General features: G+C 36.1%; 4 protein-coding genes across 4 annotated transcripts in view; 2 read left to right on the top strand and 2 right to left on the bottom strand.

The window, feature by feature from the left end:
- The first annotated feature begins 2,513 nt into the window (after positions 1–2,513).
- LOC117125096 lies at positions 2,514–7,037 on the top strand. Its single transcript, XM_033271485.1, has 2 exons — positions 2,514–3,496; positions 4,883–7,037. The coding sequence occupies exons 1-2, from the start codon at positions 3,388–3,390 to the stop codon at positions 5,458–5,460; spliced, it is 687 nt and encodes a 228-aa protein (XP_033127376.1). The 5' UTR covers positions 2,514–3,387; the 3' UTR covers positions 5,461–7,037.
- Positions 7,027–8,591, bottom strand: LOC117125097 (FAS-associated death domain protein-like). Its single transcript, XM_033271486.1, has 2 exons — positions 8,431–8,591; positions 7,027–8,274 (listed from the first exon to the last, which is right to left on the bottom strand). The coding sequence occupies exons 1-2, from the start codon at positions 8,462–8,464 to the stop codon at positions 7,988–7,990; spliced, it is 321 nt and encodes a 106-aa protein (XP_033127377.1). The 5' UTR covers positions 8,465–8,591; the 3' UTR covers positions 7,027–7,987.
- Positions 8,592–11,690: 3,099 nt separating this feature from the next.
- On the bottom strand, positions 11,691–20,893 carry LOC117125080. Its single transcript, XM_033271465.1, has 6 exons — positions 20,826–20,893; positions 19,565–19,729; positions 17,722–18,150; positions 16,690–17,118; positions 13,331–13,759; positions 11,691–12,396 (listed from the first exon to the last, which is right to left on the bottom strand). The coding sequence occupies exons 1-6, from the start codon at positions 20,887–20,889 to the stop codon at positions 11,951–11,953; spliced, it is 1,962 nt and encodes a 653-aa protein (XP_033127356.1). The 5' UTR covers positions 20,890–20,893; the 3' UTR covers positions 11,691–11,950.
- Positions 19,718–21,020, top strand: part of LOC117125081 — a 37,153-nt gene continuing 35,850 nt past the window's right edge. The window contains exon 1 of the mRNA XM_033271466.1: positions 19,718–19,758. The gene's annotated coding sequence lies outside the window, so the exon portion shown is untranslated. The remainder of the gene's footprint in view (positions 19,759–21,020) is intronic.

Here is a 21,020-nt window from a genome sequence, read left to right as displayed (position 1 = left end):
TTATAGCTTTTTGTTACTATGGATCAATCTGCAGTCACCGGAGCAGATACATTTCCATCAAATTGTGTATAGTTATTAGTAATAAACGGTAGAAGCGGTTGGCGCATCGGTTGTTTGGACTCCCAACCTCGAGGTCGGGGGTTCGAAACTCTCGCTGTGCAAATCACTTGTGTCCTTGGGAAAGGCACTTTATCTACGGTTGCCTCTCTCCACCCAGGAGTACAAGTGGGTACCTGGTAGGTCCCAACACAACTGCGCTGATTACTAGCCGCAATATTATGGAATAATAATAATTTAATTTAATAATTTAATTTGGTGTTCATTGTGTTCCATATGTGTTTGATCCAATGTCCGGGGTAGTAATGCGAAGCACTTAGAGGCTTTGTAAAGGCATTAAGCGCTATGTAAGAACGACATATTATTATTATTATTATTATTATTATTATTATTATTATTATTATCATTAAAAGAGCTGGCAAATGAAATACTGATGCATGCAATGATCAATAAATGATTTTAGTGTAAATAGTAAGGTTTAAAGAAATTGGACCTTTTTGAAATTAGGGGGTGCGTCCAAACCCTCTGCATACTCTGTATACGGGCCTGGTTTCTCGTTAGACCATAGTATTATCACCGAATTTACTACTTAGACGGGAAACCGCCTTCAGACTGACGGGGTGCTGTAAGACTGACGGGGTGCTGTAACCTCACGTGAGTTAAGTAATTTAGCGGTAGGGCTGGGGCAGCGCTACCTGCAGGTCTAATATCAATGGCGGGGGTTTGAATCTCTTCTCCCACTGGGTTCAGGCTTTATTACAATTAACCTAAATCTCGGATACAGACGTAGGACTGTGTACACAACTGATCGTTCATTTGGATTCTATCAAATTTTGCCAGAGATCATGATAATACGGATATAAACGTTACAGGTATAATCGTTTGAAGCAATGTAGAGGTGGCGCCAGGATTTGCCCGACAGGCACCCCGAAGAAAGCGTAAGTGAGCGTGTACTGTAAGTGGGAGCGTGGTCGGCGCCCCTTCTCTTTGAAAGGATCCATGAGAAGATCTCAAAGAAAATATGACAAGGGGATTAAGAGACTCATTTAATCGATTTTAGAGCCTACTATGTCAAAAATACATATATAGGCCTAATTTTGTTTTATCCCCTGCAAATTGACGGGGGGAGGGTCAGCTTTCCCCAACGGGGTGGGCCTTCCCCCATCCCCCCACTTGCGCCACCCTTGATGCAAAGGTGCGTCAAACACTTCAATTTTTGTTTTATTTTATAACATAATATTTTAGCATCCAATCCAACCCAATCAGAACATTTGTAAAGCGCCTTTATTTGCAGATACGAAGCGCTGCACCCCACATATTTAGGCACCTCACAACCCACAAGCAGCCGTGATCATTGCCTAACCCAAGCACAGAACAAGTAAACAAACCAAAAGAAGCAGCGGCAAAGTTTGGAATCATAAATAAATAATGCAACAATAAATAAAATAAGAATAAAAATGGGATAATTAGTTAAAAGAGGTCTTTAAGTTAGACCTAAAGACAGCCACAGACGGTGAAGATCGAATGTGCACTGGAAGGTTATTCCAGATGAGTGGCGCCTCGCACAAAAAAGATTTGTTACCATAATGTGATTTAATACATACTTTTAGTTTGTTTGTATCGGTGACTTCCATACGGCTCCATAGTTCGTTTAGCCAGGGAACAGTTAAATTACAATTTAATTTAACTGTTCCCTGGTTTAGCGGTTCCACTATTCTGTTATTTTACTGTTATTATTATTTTACTATCATTATTGATATACTATCATTATGCAGTTACTTGGTATGAAGGTATTCACGCACGTGCTTTTATGTTGGTATATACTTTTTATAAATTTCACTGTCATCATACTTATAAAGAGCTATCACATGGGCAAAGTGCGGCCCGTGTGCCAGATGCGGCCGGCCAAATGGCAATGTTTGTAGCCCGCGACAACCATATAATATAATGTGTGTCCCACCTACCATCTTTTACAAGAAAACACTGTTTTTCACGGTCCGACACTGATCATCTGTTAAAAGTAAAGAGGTATAAAAACAGTATATGGAAGTCTTTCTGGAAAGTTTGGATGTGGTCCTCAGTATTATAAAAAAAAAATTACTTTGGTCCCGGTGACCCCTTTTTACTGTATGCTCGCCCATAATATAACATTATTGAAGTAGGATAGATGTTATTCAAAAATCGTTTTCAGTAAATAATATGTTTGTAGATCTAGATACAGGTGCACTTTTGATGATTAGTATACACAATTTAGGGCATCATTTGGCCATAAGCCTATTATGGCTTAGTTTCTGTACTGGCTTTATTCTTCAGAACTACCTGTATAGCACACGTCATGCAACGTACGTCACAGAGACTAAATGAAGCAAATTACCAGCTGCTTGCACCGAAAAAAACTGTCGGAAGAAGGTATAGAAACGATGTCATTATTATCATTTCTTCCGGCCGTTCAATTATTTAAGTCGGTTATTTTTTTTATGTATTATACAGACACGTTCTCTTTACGGATGCCATCTTCAATAATGAGCCACGTGCTAACGTGGTAAGCTTTGCTCAGAGCATGGTGATGATACATCTATGCTCAGAGATAGCGATTAGGAACATTATTGAGTTGATGTGTAAACATCGCGACTAGTCTCAAAACACGATTGTTCCGTTTAACTAAACTTTATTGACCGATGGGAGCAAGAAGAGTTTGTTCTGTACTTTGTGTGTGTTTTCTCTTTGGTCTATTTTGCCTGATCAAATACAGCTATCATTGTTATCATTAACGGTACAGTTCGAAATGTGATTTTCAATTTGTTCGCAAGTAGAACACACTATGGAACTACAGCGTTTATATCAACAGTATGGCTTTTCTTGGTCATTCTGGAGTTTGTTTAATATTAGGAATGGATGCATAGGCCCATTATGTCGACGCAGATTGATTATATTTACAGTCGCATAGGATGAATTGTACCATTCATACACACACACTTGGTGGTATCAAAGTTGCTACGATACGCACGGAAGTAGAGGATATATCTATTAATTAAATGGTACATCTGTAAATACAACAGTAATTTGGAATGTGATGTAGGTTAGTAATAATCGAATTTCCAGAACTAATATCTTCCGGTAATACCCGCAGTGATGCAGTCATGCAAGTACAGAATGTTACATTGATTCACTGAAGTAACACAACGTTGGAAACAAGCTATAAGACCTGTATTTCTATAGCTATGTCGAATATTGCTGTTTTGATGTAGACATGCAAGATTTATACACTAGCCTAAATGGAATCATTAAAACATGGCATCTTGGCTTTGATAAATATAAGACTTGAAGAATATGATTCAATATGAACTGAAATTGCATATAAAGATGGATGTTACGTTACTGAGAAAACAAGAGCGCCAAAAGTCTTCAAAAGAATCTCCCCAGCAAAAATCAAGTAAAGGTTAGTATCGTATTTATCTTAATTGAAGTACTAAAAAGTTACAGATGCCATAAACATACCCCAGATTATACGGTATACAAAGAAAATAATTGAGCCTTGATTAATTGGGGGTATTTTATCTGTTAATAATTCTAGTGGAGATATATAAGACCTATGTTTGAAATTGTACTTATAAATCAAGTCTGAAACAGGGAAGACGCGTAACATGAGAATCCCTAGTATGGTATAATGATATAATAGTAGGTATTATAATATAATAATGATGAAAGTGGCGTGTCAAGAGATGCGCATAAAGAGTTTTCCCCCGCCCACACCCAAACACCTCCCCGCCAGTGAAAATGTCAGAAGCAAACAAATCATGCTCAAGTAGTTAAAAATCACCTGATATTACCTTAATTTGCGACCTAGCGCCCCTCACTTAATAATAAATCCCCACGTCACCTTTCCCAACTTCCCATTTCTAGACTCTTACACCATGACTATTTGTAATAATCAGGTAGTGATAATGATGATGATGACGATCGTGGTGGTGGTGGTGACGATGATGATGACGGTTATGATGATGGTGATGATGATGATGACGATGATAATTAAGATGATGATCATGATTATAATGATGATGTTGAGGATAATTACTATGATGGTGGTGATAATATTGCTAATGAAGTTGGAGACCATATAGATGATGGGGGTAATGATGATGACGATGGTGATTATGATAATGATAATCATGATTTTAATAATAATCATGATGATAACGGTGATGATGATCGTGGTGATGATGATACTTATGATGATAATGGCGATGATGGAGCAATGAAGATGACCAAGAAGGTGATGATGATGATGATCATTATCATAATCATGGTCATCATAATCATTATTATCATCGTCATCATCACCCTCATCCTTTACATGGTCACCAATTTCATCAGCAACATAATCGTCATCACCACCACCATCATCGTCATTATCATTATCATCATCATTATAATTACCATCATCCTAATTATCATCATCATTACCAATAGTAACAAGTAACACCATAACCACAATCATTGTCTTCATTATCATCATCATGGTATCGGCGGTTGTGATGGTGGTGATAATGGTAATGATGATGATGACTATTATAATGGTGGTGATGATGGTGGCGATGATAATGACAATGGTGATGACGATGATGACTGCCGTCATCATCATCATCATAATGGTGACGATCATGACGAAGATGGTCTGATGATAACAGACGATGATCATTGTCACTATCCTTTGGAAGCATAACAATTATTGTTTTTGACTTGCGTTAATATTCTATTCATTTAATTGTAAAGACATTATTCTGTTATATTCTTAAGGTACATTATTAAATTATTCATCTTCAAGGTGAAAAATATGCCAAGTTTATTCAACTGATTGGACGACTTCAACTGCATTACCAAAGTCAACTCAGTCCAAGTCTTATCGCAATGAACAAGTTCACAAAGTCTACCAAGTATTTTATCCAAGCGTTAAGAAGTATCAAACCACATGATTCGCAACGTATCACCTCTCTGCGTATGGTTCAGAGTGGACTAGCATCTTGTCGGCTTGAACATGGCGACAAAAACAGCTGGGTCATCATTCTCGAATCATTCCTAATGAACGTCCAAAACTTTCGCATCTTACGGCAGCAAGTTAAAATGGATATTTTTATGAAACTTAAGGCATTACCACAAGAGCTCGAGAACGTTACACAGGCGCGGAGCAGAGGGGAGTTGGAGGTACTATTAAATACCTGGTCCACCTTAGTTGACCTGGACCATGATCTTTCAAGATTGGAGCACGCAAGTGTAGTGGATTATTCAAAACACTTTCAAAACGATCTTGACATGAACTCGGTTAAAGGAGTGCTAAGCCTACTACCAAAGTTATCAGATATACTAAATAGGATTGACTTCTTGCTTACAAAATATCAAATGTAGAGCTATTTAAAATGTATAGAGTCATATAAGTTATCGGACATCGAATAGGTGCACTATTTGTTACTTACAAATTACCAAACGTCGTTAAAGTATCGATTTGTAACCATCAGAGGAGTGAATGCAGAATTACGGTACAGTATCATGGAAAGAAGCAATAAATGGATAAATGGGGTTCACGGCAAGAGTGGCGCCAACGGGGGGGGGCGCCCCCCTCCCCGGGGGGAGAGCTTCCTGCTTCCTGCACCCCTTCCTCCCCCCACGTCGGGGAGAAAAACCACAATTTTTCAGGGAGAAAATTTTGTATAGGCCTATGTATTTTCTACATATTAGTAGATTCCAAAATTGATTAAATAAGCCTTTGAAACCCCTAAATTGTCATATTTTTCCCCTACAACACTTTCTAGAGATTTTGAGCGTCGTCGGACCAGGCCTTTTTTGTATGTAGTTAATCGATTTTTGGAGTGTCTGCGCCCGCCGCCAAAAATTAAAAAATTAGAAAACTAAAAAATCGGAGTTTTCAAACTTTTATCCAAACCTGCGTACTATAAAATAAACAAGCTCTCTCTATGGGCCTATGTAGAGAGAGAAACGCAAAACCACCAAAGTCGGAGTTTTGGCGGCGGGCGCAGACACTCCGATTTCGTAATAACAACTTACCTCGTGTACATAGTCATCAACCTGAGAGTGGCTACCCCCACTATGTGAAGCCGATAAGCTAAACCCTAATTCTGCTCTGTAATAGTTTTTATTGTTGTTTAACAATTTATGTCCGTAAAGATTGCTAAACGTTTACATACAGTATACGCACAACATGTAATGTACTCTGCATCCGTAACTGGAGAAAAATATGCAACACCAGGTGGTAGAAGGGATGTCGTTATTCCCGAGGATTAGGAGGCCTATCTGATTATTCTCGATGGTGGAAAGAATGGGGTTATTTTCGATAATACTGAGAATGGGGTAATTCACAATTGTGCATGGAATGAGGATATTCCGAAGAGTAGACCATGAGGATATACTCGATTGTGAAAAAGATTTGACAGGGTTACCGAGTGGTGGAGAGGGCGGAGTTAATTTCGATGGTTGAAACGGATGTTTTTCTGGGTGGTCCTGAGAATGGGGTTATACACTGTGATTGAGAGAAATTGGTTATTCCAGATGGGGAACTGGTTGAAATAGATTTTTTTTTCTAAGCCCCGCCCCTTGGATATTGTTGCTAAGGTAAAACAAAAAAAAGAAGCGACAGGGTAAAAAAAATACGCAAACACATTGGTTTATCTCCAGAAGTCTTACCTGAAAGGTGCTGATGGAGGTGAAGTAGGCAAAGGAGACTGCTTGGATGGGTACTTTTTAAATATAATGTGCATGCTTTAGGCGCATGGAAGTTTTGTGAATGACTTCTCAGTTTAAATATGTATTTCAAAAACAGTAATGCCTACTCCAACGCCCGCCATACATTAACCAAGTTGTATTGATTAAGTCCTTTATCACACACATGATATTGTTGAAATGCATTAGTTTGCTAAACGTAAAACTTCCTGAATAGATAATAAAATGTCAGTCAAGTTTATTGTAAATAAAATGTTTTATTGTTCTTGTAAAAAAAAATCAATTATGCAAACATTTGCATGTGCATGGGTTCACAGTTATATAGTATAAAATTACCATACGAAAGAACCAGTTACATCTTCGTTCATAAGTGGCAGTAGTCAGGAATTATACCCATGGTATGGGTATAATTGCTACATTATCAACTGTATGTGTATTTTTTTTAATTTTTCACAACCATTTCAATTGACATGCTTATTATTCAGCAGCCGATAGCTAAGAAGGGAAAGTGGATTCATCAATGAAAATATAAGGGTTATCTTAATCTATTGTACATTTTAAACTACAGTAATTGAGTTTATTGACGGGAACCAGGCTCCGGAACAAAAACATTTTTGTTTATATTATTGAACTGATTTTTTTTAAGACACAAAAAACATATTTAACGAAAAACTCGGAAGCGGTTAATGAGATACCTGTACAGATTTTTTAATATTTAAAAACTGGGGGAAAATGGGGCGTAACCACTCCTTCCCCACTTTTAAACCCAGTTTTTAAATATTCAAAAATCTGTTTCTCATTCATTGGATCAGTAAATGACCTCGTCGTTGGGTCAGATGGCTGGGGGTCCATCCATTGCCCGACAGGGCCCCGACCCCCTGACGTTACCATCTCTGACTTGAGGTAGTTACCATGGATAGTAGTACCTGCTTTGGTCTCAACCAATCAAGCCCGTCACAATGCGTCTATGTATGATACGTGAGAATGCAGGAAAGCAGATTATGATATTATGATTAAATTGTCTGCCTCAGTCCATTGTAGCATAGGTCACAATACCACGTTTACATGAATAGTAGTACCTCCTTTGGTCTCAACCAATCAAGCCCGTCACAATGCGTCTATGTATGATACGTGAGAATGCAGGAAAGCAGATTATGATATTATGATTAAATTGTCTGCCTCACTCCTGTAGCATAGGTCACAATACCACGTAGAAATTATCAGGTGTATTTATGATCTGTGTGTAAACTGAAATCCAGCCAAGACGTTTTACTGAGTTTAAGAGGCTGGTCATAGTTGCATCGGTACGATGTTGTTCCCTCCACAATGCAAGCATATGGAATATCTGATGCTGCATATTATCCGGAAACTTAGCTTTAACGTCGGCAATCTGGCTCTCCGAAAGACCTAACTGCCTTCCTAGCTGTGGATATTGCTGGCCGATCATTGTAGAGATAGAAATAAGTTTTCGATCGCAGAGGATGCCTGTAATTAGAGATAATAGGTACCTGTATTAGTGTTTTCCCTCCGTTAGATCGTATCTAGGCCTACTGTACCTTCTTGGATTTTGATTCAGGCCTGTGGCCTGGCCTACACAATTATAATTTCCTCAACATCGATACCAGAAAATGTATATCTTACCATCAGGATCATAGAATGAGGCGGTTGTTGCCATATTTTACGAATTCAAGGTTCATATAGGCCTACTGGTAACTCGTTTTATAGCACCATACTTTAGTCATTCATTATGAAGTCTGCAGTCGGTAGCCCAGCTGCTTCTTTTGTTGATACGTTGCTTAGCAATGGGAGATCCCATTCTTTAAGTGGGTGAGGTCTAATTCAATAAAGATTTATGCAACATGTACATGGATGTTTCAGATTTTCCCCTCCTGCTACACTGTACCGAATCTTGAGGTAATGTAATATATAATATAATTTTATAACCCACAGTTATTGTATCATTGAGATATGCTGACGAATGGTAGTAATACAGATTGTTACTACATAGTAGATCAACATGATTATAAATTAAAAGTAACAACAATAGAAAACATCGAAAGTAATGTTTATAATATATAAAAACAATTAGTACAGAATATTTTACATATTATTATTATTATTATTATTATTATTATTATTATTATTATTATTATTATTATTATTATTATTATTATATTATTAGTAATAATAATATTATTTATTATAATATAATATGATAAAAAATAATGCTAATGCCTAATAATAATAATAACAAGGTTCATAATAACGTAATAACGTTATATATATATATATATATAAGGAATATAACTAAGAATAAGCCTAGTTGAATACATAAAGGTAAAAGAGGAAAGAGTTTTTTAAAATGAAAAATGTAGATAAAAACAGATGTATCATGCAAAAAGACAGGCTCAATTGAAAGGATCAAAAACATTATTACCTTGCAACAAGAAACAGATCGAAAGAAGGTGTTTTTCACTAATAATTTACAGACATTTTACTACAAAAATCCTTAAATTGATTAGCGGTCAATTTAAAGATCTATGCAAAAGAATAGAGGAAAGCTATTATTTAATTGTCCGAAAATTGACGAGGAATTTTGTTTTTATTAGGCCTACTAATTTTTTTTTTAATTATTATTATTTAAGTTAATAGCTTACAAATACTGTACACAAATTAAGCAATTAATATGTGGAATTTAAATTTTAAGATAAATCGTCTTAACAAGGAATGGAGATTTCAATAAACAAACAACAAATACATCGATTAATGCCTAAAAACAATCTCGTCTTATTTCGTTTCAATTGATCAAACTCTTTCAAAAACGCTTAAGCCCACCAGATCCCACCCTCAAGATACCCGAATTAAAATCCCTACTCAGTCACAATATAGCGTGGTGGGGGTACCGTTCAAATTACCAAGATCCATTTTAAGCCTACAGTATTATAAAATACAGGGTGTGGTTAACAGTAGGTCGGGGCCTGCCTGTACAAGAGGAACACTTCTAGGCGTATTTAGTCGATTTTAGAGTGCTACAAACTGTTGAAATTAAATAGATGTTTCTTTCCTTAAAAATTTAGGATTTTCCTCCCCACCAGTGGGGGTGGGGGAGCTCTTTTTCACCGAACAAAAACATTCTCTAGATCACCACAATATGCGAAAGAAAATTATTGTGCCTTTAATAGAAAAATAATGAGTTATCTGTATATTACGTAGGAATATTATGTTGGACTAAAGGAGATTGATCGATTTCATAATAGTATCATGGCACAGACCTGTCTATTATTGTTATACATTTAATGATTTGGAAATCGCAAGCTTGCAGTGTCCGATCTAAGATGACTAGTACATTACTGTATTTTAAAGGAAGAGAAAACCATAAATAAATAGATAAGCTCTCATAATGGTAAGATAAAACAGAAAGAAAAGGAAAAGAAAATTCTGAATTAAACAAAATAATATTTGAAACACTTTTTTAGAGACTGTCTTGATTGATTATGAATTCGTATTTTATCAGGAAGGCTATAGATTTTTAGGAAACATAGTATAACCACTATTTTTATACCTCCATGGTATAACTATTTGCCAAGTTTACGAACCGGCAGTAGCTTAGCTCAGTCAGGAACTGGTGGTAGCTAACATTTAATTCACTATTCTAAACTATGGAGATCTCTTGGTCCTCGGTACAATTCCCTTTCTTTGTTTTCCAGCTTGAGTGCTGAAATGTCAATTTTATTAGTTTCTTCCGGATGAGACGTTTAAGCCGTTAGTTCTGTGTACAGTATGTGTACAATAATACTTTTCACTTTTCTTACCGTAATTTTATTTATGTTCCACAAAAAAAACGAAGTGACTTATTTCACTGTTTTGCGTAGAGACACCCGGGGTCGCATAATTATTTTCCTATGACTGTATATAATAGTGGGCGCTATTTTTAGGACAGTTGCAAAACCCACGGCCAGGAAATGGAAACAAAAATGGAATAGGAAACAGTCCACATTGTATAACATTTTGTGTAAAGCAACGATTTTCATCATAACATTAAAATAATTAGCTATTATATATTGGTTAAATAAATTAATTGTATTTTATCAAAATGTACCGTAGGCCCTACGTGTGTTTTTCGTGGAATTGTCTGGTGGTTTATTGAATGGATAATGTGCGTTTGTTTTAGGAAAAAATGCAAAAGTAAACAAATCAGGTAAATCTAATGGTGTAATTATTGACGTATAAATAATATCTTGTGTAATTTGAGTAATTAAAAATTAAATTGGGGATCTGTATCTTGGAAGTTAAGCAAGATTCTAGGTTCAATTCTGTAGCCAAAGAAAATATCTTTCACGACAAAAAAAAAACAAAAAAAAAACTACTCCACTTCATAAACACCTTAAAATATGAGAGCATCTGTGTATGTTTGTCTTGTGAAAAAGTATTGTAACTTACTATACATTAAGTTTGTCATTCACAATTGTTGGCCCACGTGCCTAAATAATGAATGGAAAAGGCCTAATGATTAGGTACATGTGGAATAGGTTTTATTGATAAATTTACTTTCATAATTTGTATTTCATTTTTATTTGTTGAAATTGCTTATTATTTAAATTGTGTATAGTATGTCTCGTATACCGTATGCTGTAAGTTAAAATTGATGATAAAGTTCTAGTCCTATCTCCTTCAAACAAACGTCCCTCAAAAACATTCTCAACAACAACATTATTATTGTTAATTAATATTATTAATATTATTATTATTAATAATAATAATAATAATAATAATAATATTAATAATAATAATAATAGGCTGATTTATAATGCGCAAATAAACAAGGTCTCTAAGCGCTATGTCCAAGTAAAGAACAGGATGTGGTGTTTGACGCAAGTATACAGACACAATTTGTATTATCATTTTTATGAATATTGTCAATTTTATTCAAATAATATTCTTATGAAATAAACTATGAAACCGTAGATCAGAACACAACGGGTTGGATACATTATTAAGAACATTTTGAAATATAGGCTAACTGTAATATGATTATAAAGTATTGAGAGAAGAAAATAAAGTAACGCCAACTATCTATTTAAAACTAATGTTAACGACTGTGTTTACAATACACATTTGTGAGAAAATGTAACCTAATTTATGATTGAAATTATTTGATAATTTAAAACAAGCCAAGCCAAATATTATCGCAAAACAAAAAGCTGCCATTGCTACCCCAGCCTGTGCTATAACCAACAAAGTTGATTTCAAACGGGCTAGGATCCGTATACGTCATAAAAGCGGCCTTTCCGACATATCCCACAGAAATGACACCATCATCAAACTGGATCCAGAAATGCCGATACTCGTGCAAGTCCAGAAAATCAGAACTTCGATACGAAACACGGTTTGTGCATTGTTTGCATCGTCTAATGACGGATCTGGTGTTGCCCCATCCGCCTATGACAATTTCGTACATCGAATTGAGGTCTCTATTTTGTGAGGACAGTGCGATGTGTACGTCATTTGATGCCCTGACGGAGAATTCAAATCGAGTGACGTCGTCCGGTACACGGGGTAGGTTGTACCGATACCTATACTGGTCGTCTGTTACAGAGTGGAGACAACCTGGAAAATGTAACGGGAAACATTTATGATAGGTATTTACCCTGGTACTATCAACTGTGTGCAGTGGCGTATCGATGAGGCCGGGGGCCCTGTGTATTTCTGAAACTGGAGGCCCTTTTTGGGTCCGATCACCAATTCCATCGTGGAATTTTAGATGTGCATTGTTATTCTAAATGTTTTTAACGACGAATAAATTATGTAATATGGATCCAGAAAATTTAGGCCCGTGAGGGACTTTCACAGTTAGAGAGTCTATACCGCCTCAGACCCACCATGGTTGGGGCTGAGGTAAGAAAATTAATGAATATGGCACCTTTAGATGGCCGGAAATGGCACTTCACAGACATAAAATTTTGAATATTAAATTTTCTTTTTATCTCCAGATTTAGTTTAGCCCAAATTTAGTGGGCCCCGGCCGGCAGCCCCCCCCCCCACTCTTTTTATCTCCATTTTAATTTTTTTTTTTATTTTGACAAATTTGGTTGGGTGCCGGGCCGGGGGGGGTGGCACCCGTCGGGCCGACGGGCCCCAACTCTTTAATCGTTATAATATGACATATGCCATACAATCGATTTCAGAGACACATTATGGTGTTATTTATCAATAAAGTCCTTTTTGGTCAGGGTGCTAGATCGAGGTACCTATGGTTAGGGACCTTCGGGGCCCTTAGAATTCGGGGCCCTGCGGACCACCGCGCCGCATGAGAGCGCATAGGCGTTACGTTACGCACTGACTGTGCTATGATAATTGAATTCCCATGTAATGTGTCCGTAGTATAAAACATTAGGCCGATTCGTAGTTTTATACTGCGCATGCTCGTATCAATGTCAATCGATATAAACAAACATACACACAACATATGTTTATGTAGATTGACCTTAGATACAGGCATGCGCAGTTCAAACTAGAAGAAGGCTTTGCATTTTTTACCCACCTATGTCACAAAACCGGAAGCGGCCATTACTACCCCAGCCGGTGCTATAACCTACATAGTTTACATTAAGCGGTTTAGGATCCTGATACATCATAAAAGCTACCTCTCCAAAATATCCCACAGAAATTAAACCATCGACGAACTCGATCCAGAAATGTCGGTACTCATCTGCTTCTAGGAACCCGGACCTTCGATCATGCGAAGCTAGGTTCCCACATTGTTTGCATCGTCTGATGACTGATTTGGTGTCGCTCCATCCTCCAATGACGATTTCGTACATAGCATTGAGGTCTCTACGTTGTGCCGACAGTGCAATGTGTACGTCGTTTGATGCTTTGACGGAGAACTCAAATCGACCGACGGTATTTGGAACACGTGGTAGATTGTATCGATATTTATACTGAAGATCTGTTGAAGAGTAGGTACAATCTGAAAAGAAATTTGTAAAGGGGAAGTTATTTTTATTCACTGATACTTTGTAATTCATTTCACGTACGTATGGCTTGTAGTTTGTTATAATGTTTGTTATAAGGCAAGAAGACACATTTAATTTCTCATTCATTACTACAGCTGTATATTGATCGATTAAGTGGTGTATTTTATTAATGTAATTAATTACAAAAATGGATAGTCCACGTTTAAAAACACACTATATTACTCCTGAAAATTAAGTTGTAAAACATTTTTTGTTGTAAAAAGGACTACTTACAGTGGCAGGGAACCCATTTCCTGCAATCTAAGAGAAATTATTTACTTGCAGCATGGCCTAAGAATTAAGCTACGTTTACACCAAACCTGAACCGGGGTGCGGCCCGGAAATCCTAGAACATGGTACAGTGGTAACCTACAAGAGTCGTTCACTTCTGTCCGTAACGGGATCCGGACCCGGATTCGGAGTGGATCGGAAAGCTTGTACCGTGATACAGACCAGTTTTTACATTATTTCTGACCAATTAACTGTCAGCACGATTGACCTTGATCTGATGTTCAGTATTTTTTACTTTCGAGGAATGGTGATTATAATCACAGCTTAGGGTAGCCTACATTGGCATGGGCCAGAGTAGTCCATTGGCGAAGCCTAAACACAGCCAAAATTATGAATGAACCGTATTTTAAAACAAGATGACAATATGACAAGATTGAACTCCTCATAAATGCAGTTGAAAATAACAACGTTCTTTACAACATATGGTGCAAATAAAATATAAGGATACCAACAAAGTACGGTATAATGTGAGGGAAGAGATTGCAAAATAGTAAACACCTGTGATGATACTCAATTGTCAAAAAAACTGTTGGATGTTTTTCAGATGTCTAGGCTTGTAATAATGTTAAATTTAATGTGTTATAAGGAAAGGTCAAGCAGTGAGTGATATTTAACTTATTTTGATTTTTTTAAAATAACAAAAACACAGCCACCCCATAAACAATTTCTACTAATAATTCTAACCTAAACGATAATGAAGATATTGCTCGTCAATATAGATCGTTGTGTATTAGGCGAAATATCCTGAAGTCTCGTTTTCGTAATCGTACAATTAATGTGCTTTGTTTAATGTCTACAGTATCGTATTAATTTTTACTGTGTAAATATTATGGTGCAAATACGAATGTAAATCGTTTAATTCACTTAAAGTGTGTACAACAATGCGGTGCGGTTATTGTTGAGCAAACCCGGATCATAGAGTGCCAGCGAAATGTTTGTTTCCAACTGTCTTTCCAGTTTTGACGAATTCATTAGAAATCCATCTATGGTTTTATTGAGAGGGTAAAAAATGGTGAGAATACATTAATGAAGTGCATATATGATCACGTTCTCAAAGACAGCAGCTTATGAAAATGGATGTCCCTATACATAAACGCAAGTTTAAATTGTGCTTGAGTGTGTTACGAGACGAGCCGTACTTGATTGGATTTTAAAAGATTTATAATGTAGGCCTACGGGTTTGTGTTTTTCAGTTAGAAATAAATAAAAGAATACGTACCGGTAACTGAAATGAACACAATAATCAATAGTGACCGTATCGCCTCTAAATCCTTTATTGAGAGGCACACTGGCTGTTTAAATTTATATTAAAATTAAGGAAACTTTTTTTTATATAATTTTTTGACTTTAGAGGCCTATTATTTAACGGGCCCCTATAGCACCAAGCACGTGCAGTGCTTTGCATTGCATCCACTGCCCATACCTACGCTACTGAGAACAGTGTTTTCATTGACAGCATAAAAAAAATGTTAACTGAATTAACGTATTGATTCAGAGCAGCAAACGCCTTCGATCGATAATTATTTTAAGTTTTTGGGTCACTCTACGATCTTTTTTTTCAAAGAATAAAAATTGCTAGTGACAGTTCATGGATATCATGTGCATGTCAATACAGGGCCTATCTCACGAAATTATGAAATGTATTCATATTTGCTAAAATTTGTGGCTTATTTTTTGATGTTTATTAATTTTTGGATGTTAATTAATTTCTTCGATTGACAATTATTTCAAGTTTTGGGTTCCTACGATTTTTTTTTCAAAAAACAAATGGATGGGTATAATAGGTGCATGGTTGATAAAGGGCCTATCTAGAAATTATTAAATTTATCCACATTTACTAAAATTTATTTTTGACTGTGGGTCTTCCTAAGTTTATTTATATAGGGCATCGACTCACTCTTTTTTTCTCACTTTTTTTAATTTTTTCAACAACGTCCGACAAAAGAACGTCGTAGACATCATCGTCGTCGATGACTATGCAGATGTTGTTCAACTTGATTGTCTCATTCGTGCACTGGACGCGAATAGTGAACGCAACGAGCGGGAATCGTAACCGTACCCGATAACAGGGCTTGGTGTGAGCGTAGCCTGGTTTTCTTAAAATCGCTACACTGTCGCTACAGTGTTTTCAGTGCAATCAGTTTACTGCGTAGCAGTCCCCGACGCAATCGGGAAGGCTCCACGACTCGACCGACCAATCAACATCACCGAAAGCTATCGGCGATAGCTTGTAGTGATTATATGGAAACAATGCTTTATGGCAACCGTTATAGGAAATTTAAAAATCGCTAAAGATAGCCTTTCAGAACAACAACAACAAAAAAACGTTAAGCACATTTCCTAATATCTATAAATCAAATTCTTTCCAGTGGAGGGCCTCCTCACCAGCCGTCTAAAATCTGCTTTCCATTGGATATAACAACCACAAAGTACACTTAGCTCAAGACCATGCTCATCGCCAGTCAAGACGTATGTACTCCATCCCCTTCCCGGACCGTCAAGAAAATATTGGGACCGCTGCACTAGAAGTTGCATATTATTGTACCCAAATTAATAAACCAGGCTTAGCGAAATACACTTTCCATTTACCCACCTATGTCACAGAATTGGAAGCTTCCACTACTACCCCAGCCTGTGCTGTAACCCACGTAGCTGATGTCAAGCGGGTTCGGATCCTGATACGTCATGAAAGCGACCTCTCCAATATATCCCACCGCAATTTCACCATCAACAAACTGGATCCAGAAACGCCGATACTCATTTTGATCCAAAAACCCGGAACTTCGATCATACGAAACAAGGTTTGCACACTGTTTGCATCGTCTAATGACGGATTTGGTGTCGCCCCAACCACCTATGACGATTTCGTACATCGAGTCGAGGTCTTCATCATCTGCCGACAGTGCGATGTGTACGTCATTTGATGCCCTGACGGAGAACTCGAAACGAGTGGCACATTTTGGTAAACGTGGTAGATTATAACGATATCTATACTGGAGATTTGTTTCATGATTTTTGCAATCTGGAGGAATAAAATAGTAGTAAATATAACGTTTCTTAAAAAACAGGCAAAACGCTATGAAATACAAATATACATCTATTAAACATAAATTAAACTTCAAATTCTGCTTACTTTGACTGCAGTCTCAGTTCTAAAATGTTTTGAAATATAGACAAACAATCTCATCCCTTTAAAAAAAAATAATTGTTTTATTTAGGCCTTTACTTATTTAAAGAAACTCTAAAATTTAAGGTCAGTATGTAGAATATATAAGCAATTTAAAATTTAATCCCTAAAATTAATAATGATTATTCCTCGTTATTATAATATATTGAAAACTACTAAAACGTACAACAATTGAAACATTAAATTGTATTTATTGATGGTTTTTTAGCTCATCACAAATTGTGACATCAAAGTTTGTCCTTAACCTTCCATAAAAAATAAATCGAGATATTTTCAAAACAAACAAAAAAATAGATGAAATGAATTGTTTTGATAAGCTATGTAAATAAGTAGTTCAGATTCTAAATGTTAGAAAATCAAAAACAATAATCCAAGAAATCAATTATTCTTTTTTATTTTCTAACAGATTCTAAATGTTGAAAGTCATACTTTACTCACCTAAATCACAGAATCGAAAGTTGCCTCTACTAAGCCATCCAGTGCTGAACCCCACGTAGTTAACGTTTAGCGGGCTAGGATCGCGATACCGCATAAACGCGGACTCTCCGTTGAATCCTACGGCAATATCACCACCATCGAACTCGATCCAGAAACTACGAAACTCATTTGGATTTACGAAACCAGATTTGCGTGTAACTGAAACGAGGTTCGTACACTGTTTGCATCGTCTGACGACGGATCTGGTGTTAGCCCATCCCCCGATCACGATTTCGTACATCTGATTGATGTCCGCATTTTGTGCCGACAAAGCGATGTGTACATCATTTTTCGCTGTAACAGAAAATTCTATGCGTCTGGCTTTGTTGGGAATGCGTGGTAGTTTATATTGGTATTCGTAGTTAATTGAAGTTTCATAGTAAAAACAATCTGATGAGAAAAAAAAAAGAAACGATATGGAACATGGCTTAAGACTTTATTATATCACATAACTTATGGAATAACACCTCCATCAGTGATATATAAAATTATATTAATATTCTTCTACTTTCTGCGCTGGTATTTCCATAAATTTGATACCCATTGCTTACGATGTCATTTCATGTTTTTCTGCTTTAATGCATGTCCGTCAATCACTGTCTAACTAGTACATTTGGTACATTTGCATTTGTTTTTTTGTTTTTTGTTTTTTTTTTCTCTTGTTGTTAAACGCCTTTTACAACAATCATGCTCATATGCACATAATTCTTTACATATTTTTGTACTTAATGGTCGGATAGCTGAGCGGTTAAGGCAGGGACGCCGCAGCATTTGGCCCTTTTCTGCTAACCCGCGGTGCAAACCATGAGCCGCCGTGACAAATATTATGTAGTTTGTGATCGAGTTTGTGAAAAAAAAACTTAATCTATGACGAGTATTTCCTTCATGGCCAGAAAGTGTACTGATCACACACAAATTAAATTTCGAGTCTCAATAAGTGTAGTGAAATTATTTGGGGGTTTTTTTTTTCTTCGCTATTACATGGCAAATCCCAAATAATACATTTTAATTTTAAGATATCTTACTTTTTTATACATATAGAACCATAATCTATATAGCGCCTTTCACAATCCGCAGATTTTACAAGCGATTATACAAGGCGCTGGCATCATTATTTTCCTGGTCACTGGATACTTATTTGGCAGATCCGAACATTGTGCATCTATTACTATTCTAACTTCATTTTGTCTATCACATTATTCACCACTCCAATACGCCATGTTCTTTTAAGCACTGCCACACACCACACCTTCAGTTGCCCCTAGTTTATTTCATATTTGTTTATTATTATTATTATTATTATTATTATTATTGTTATTATTATTATTATTATTGACAATTACCCCAAACAAAGCTGTAGATGTTAATAATTTATAAGAAACCGATTCACGAGAGATTTAAATTGGTGGTAAGATTGATAAACAGAAGGAAAACGGAATGAAGGCAATAAGTTCTAAAGAGAAACAGAACGACGAATGAACGCATGTGAAAAGGCAACAGTCTTAGCTTTTGAGAGAAATAGCGTCAGAAAAAAATTATGTCTTACAACAGTGCGCGTTGTGGCAAGAGAGGAAAGAACCATTATAATACTTACAGAAACAGATGCAATTATCTGAATGTTTAATAATCATGAATTTATGGCCTATAAAAATAGCATTCAAGTACAATTGTTCTGATATTTTCCTGTCTTTTTGACAAATAGTACAGTACATTTTTAATTATATGCCATGGAATAAATATGAAATAAACTAAGATTATTATTTATTTACAAAAATCAAATCGCATTACGATAATAATGCCTTACTTCTTGCCCAGTTTTTCTTCGCAGAAGCAGCAGCAATTACGAGGAGAACCAGTCCACATGCTAAGCGTAGACCCAAAGTGCTGGTATTCCGGCTAGTGTACATCTCCACAACATATACTTGAGTAACTGATGAAGTGTGTGTGATTGTTTTAGATACTCGTCGACCTTTTATACAGATTTATTCAACATAAAAGGTGTGTCACATTTAATCTTCTTAATAAAGAGGCTTATATTAAGGAAGTATAGAGGACGGGGAACGGATGAACAATCCCATCGCGGTATCTTTAGGAAGGATGATTGTTTGAATAAACTCTATAATTATTATCAGATAATATAACTGCTCCCTGGCAAAATAAAGGGGTGCGTTTCTCTATGCAATGTGTAGTTTATTTATATATGTTTCAGTTTGTGCTACAGCTTAATAACTACCTAATCAAAATTTGAATTGTTTATTTTTGTAGGTTCATAGTTATTTTAGCTTCCAATTATTGGAAATAATAACAATGGAGTCCATGACAAATAACAGACAAGTCGGTTTTGTATCGTGGGGACACTTTTAGTAGAAGGAAAGTATATTTGGTTAACCAGGTCAACCCTGGGGACTAGGACAGTGGTATTTTCTGGGCATGTCAAACCAGAATATTTTCCTTTCATTTTTTTAGAATGGATATCGGTATGGTAGGCCTGTGCATGTGTCAATTTTGACCATTAACCATGAGAATTTCTTGTTTTGTGTATTTTCATATTGGATTCTAATAAATACCCTACAGCCTACACCATACTCTATTCATGCTACTCTATCTTGTCCATGAAATAGAAAGCTCAATATTTAAAAAAAAAAAAAAAGAATAGGCCTATTTGGTCATTAACATTCCACCCAAATCATGAAACAATAGCTGGAACATATACAACTTTTATTGTTTTAATTGCATTTATGTTGATTTCATCATAAATTAATTGTTTTGCATTGCAAATGATTGTTATTTAGATTAGTTATAATTCAATTACTATGCATATGGTTAGAAGTAAGAAGCACTTCTACGATGAATTTTCTGTAAAGGTGAATCAGTATCTAAATTCTAATCCTAAAATGTTCATACATTCAAAATACGGCTCGTGAAAATTTAAAACGTCTTAGATTTCAGGATCTTCCCCTCCTCAAGAGCTCTGGTCCTCAAGGGCAATGCCGTAGCCAGCTATTGGGACAGTCCCACACAATTTTGATGTAGGCCTACATCAAAACAAGCTAATTTTCTATTACCTATAATGCAATTGTTCACTATCTGCTTCTCAATCATTATATTTAACCTCTCTAATGGACACATCCACCTGATGAAGTAATGGAAAAAATGTCTGCAAGAGATTTATGAATATATAATAATATTTACCCATTTGTATTTTAATCAATATAGGGCCTATATATATATATATATATATATATATATATATATATATA

This window comes from Anneissia japonica, unplaced genomic scaffold (genome assembly GCF_011630105.1).
Source record: "Anneissia japonica isolate Jap-2015-1 unplaced genomic scaffold, ASM1163010v1 scaffold9_len2422644_cov172, whole genome shotgun sequence".
NCBI lineage: Eukaryota > Metazoa > Echinodermata > Crinoidea > Comatulida > Comatulidae > Anneissia > Anneissia japonica.
This window is presented reverse-complemented; position numbering and strand designations above follow the sequence as displayed.

Excerpts from the sequence above, each read along its gene's own strand:
- LOC117125080 (XM_033271465.1), bottom strand. The coding sequence starts at position 20,889 with ATGTGTCCATTAGAGAGGTTAAATATAATGATTGAGAAGCAGATAGTG. Across the intron at positions 18,151-19,564 it reads GAAGAAAAACTGGGCAAGAA|ATTGTTTTTACTATGAAACT; the intron begins GTAAGGCATTAT and ends TTTTCTCATCAG. Across the intron at positions 17,119-17,721 it reads CTTTCGATTCTGTGATTTAG|ATTGCAAAAATCATGAAACA; the intron begins GTGAGTAAAGTA and ends TTATTCCTCCAG.
- LOC117125096 (XM_033271485.1), top strand. The coding sequence starts at position 3,388 with ATGATTCAATATGAACTGAAATTGCATATAAAGATGGATGTTACGTTA. Across the intron at positions 3,497-4,882 it reads CCAGCAAAAATCAAGTAAAG|GTGAAAAATATGCCAAGTTT; the intron begins GTTAGTATCGTA and ends TTCATCTTCAAG.
- LOC117125097 (XM_033271486.1), bottom strand. The coding sequence starts at position 8,464 with ATGGCAACAACCGCCTCATTCTATGATCCTGATG. Across the intron at positions 8,275-8,430 it reads CTCATTCTATGATCCTGATG|GCATCCTCTGCGATCGAAAA; the intron begins GTAAGATATACA and ends CTCTAATTACAG.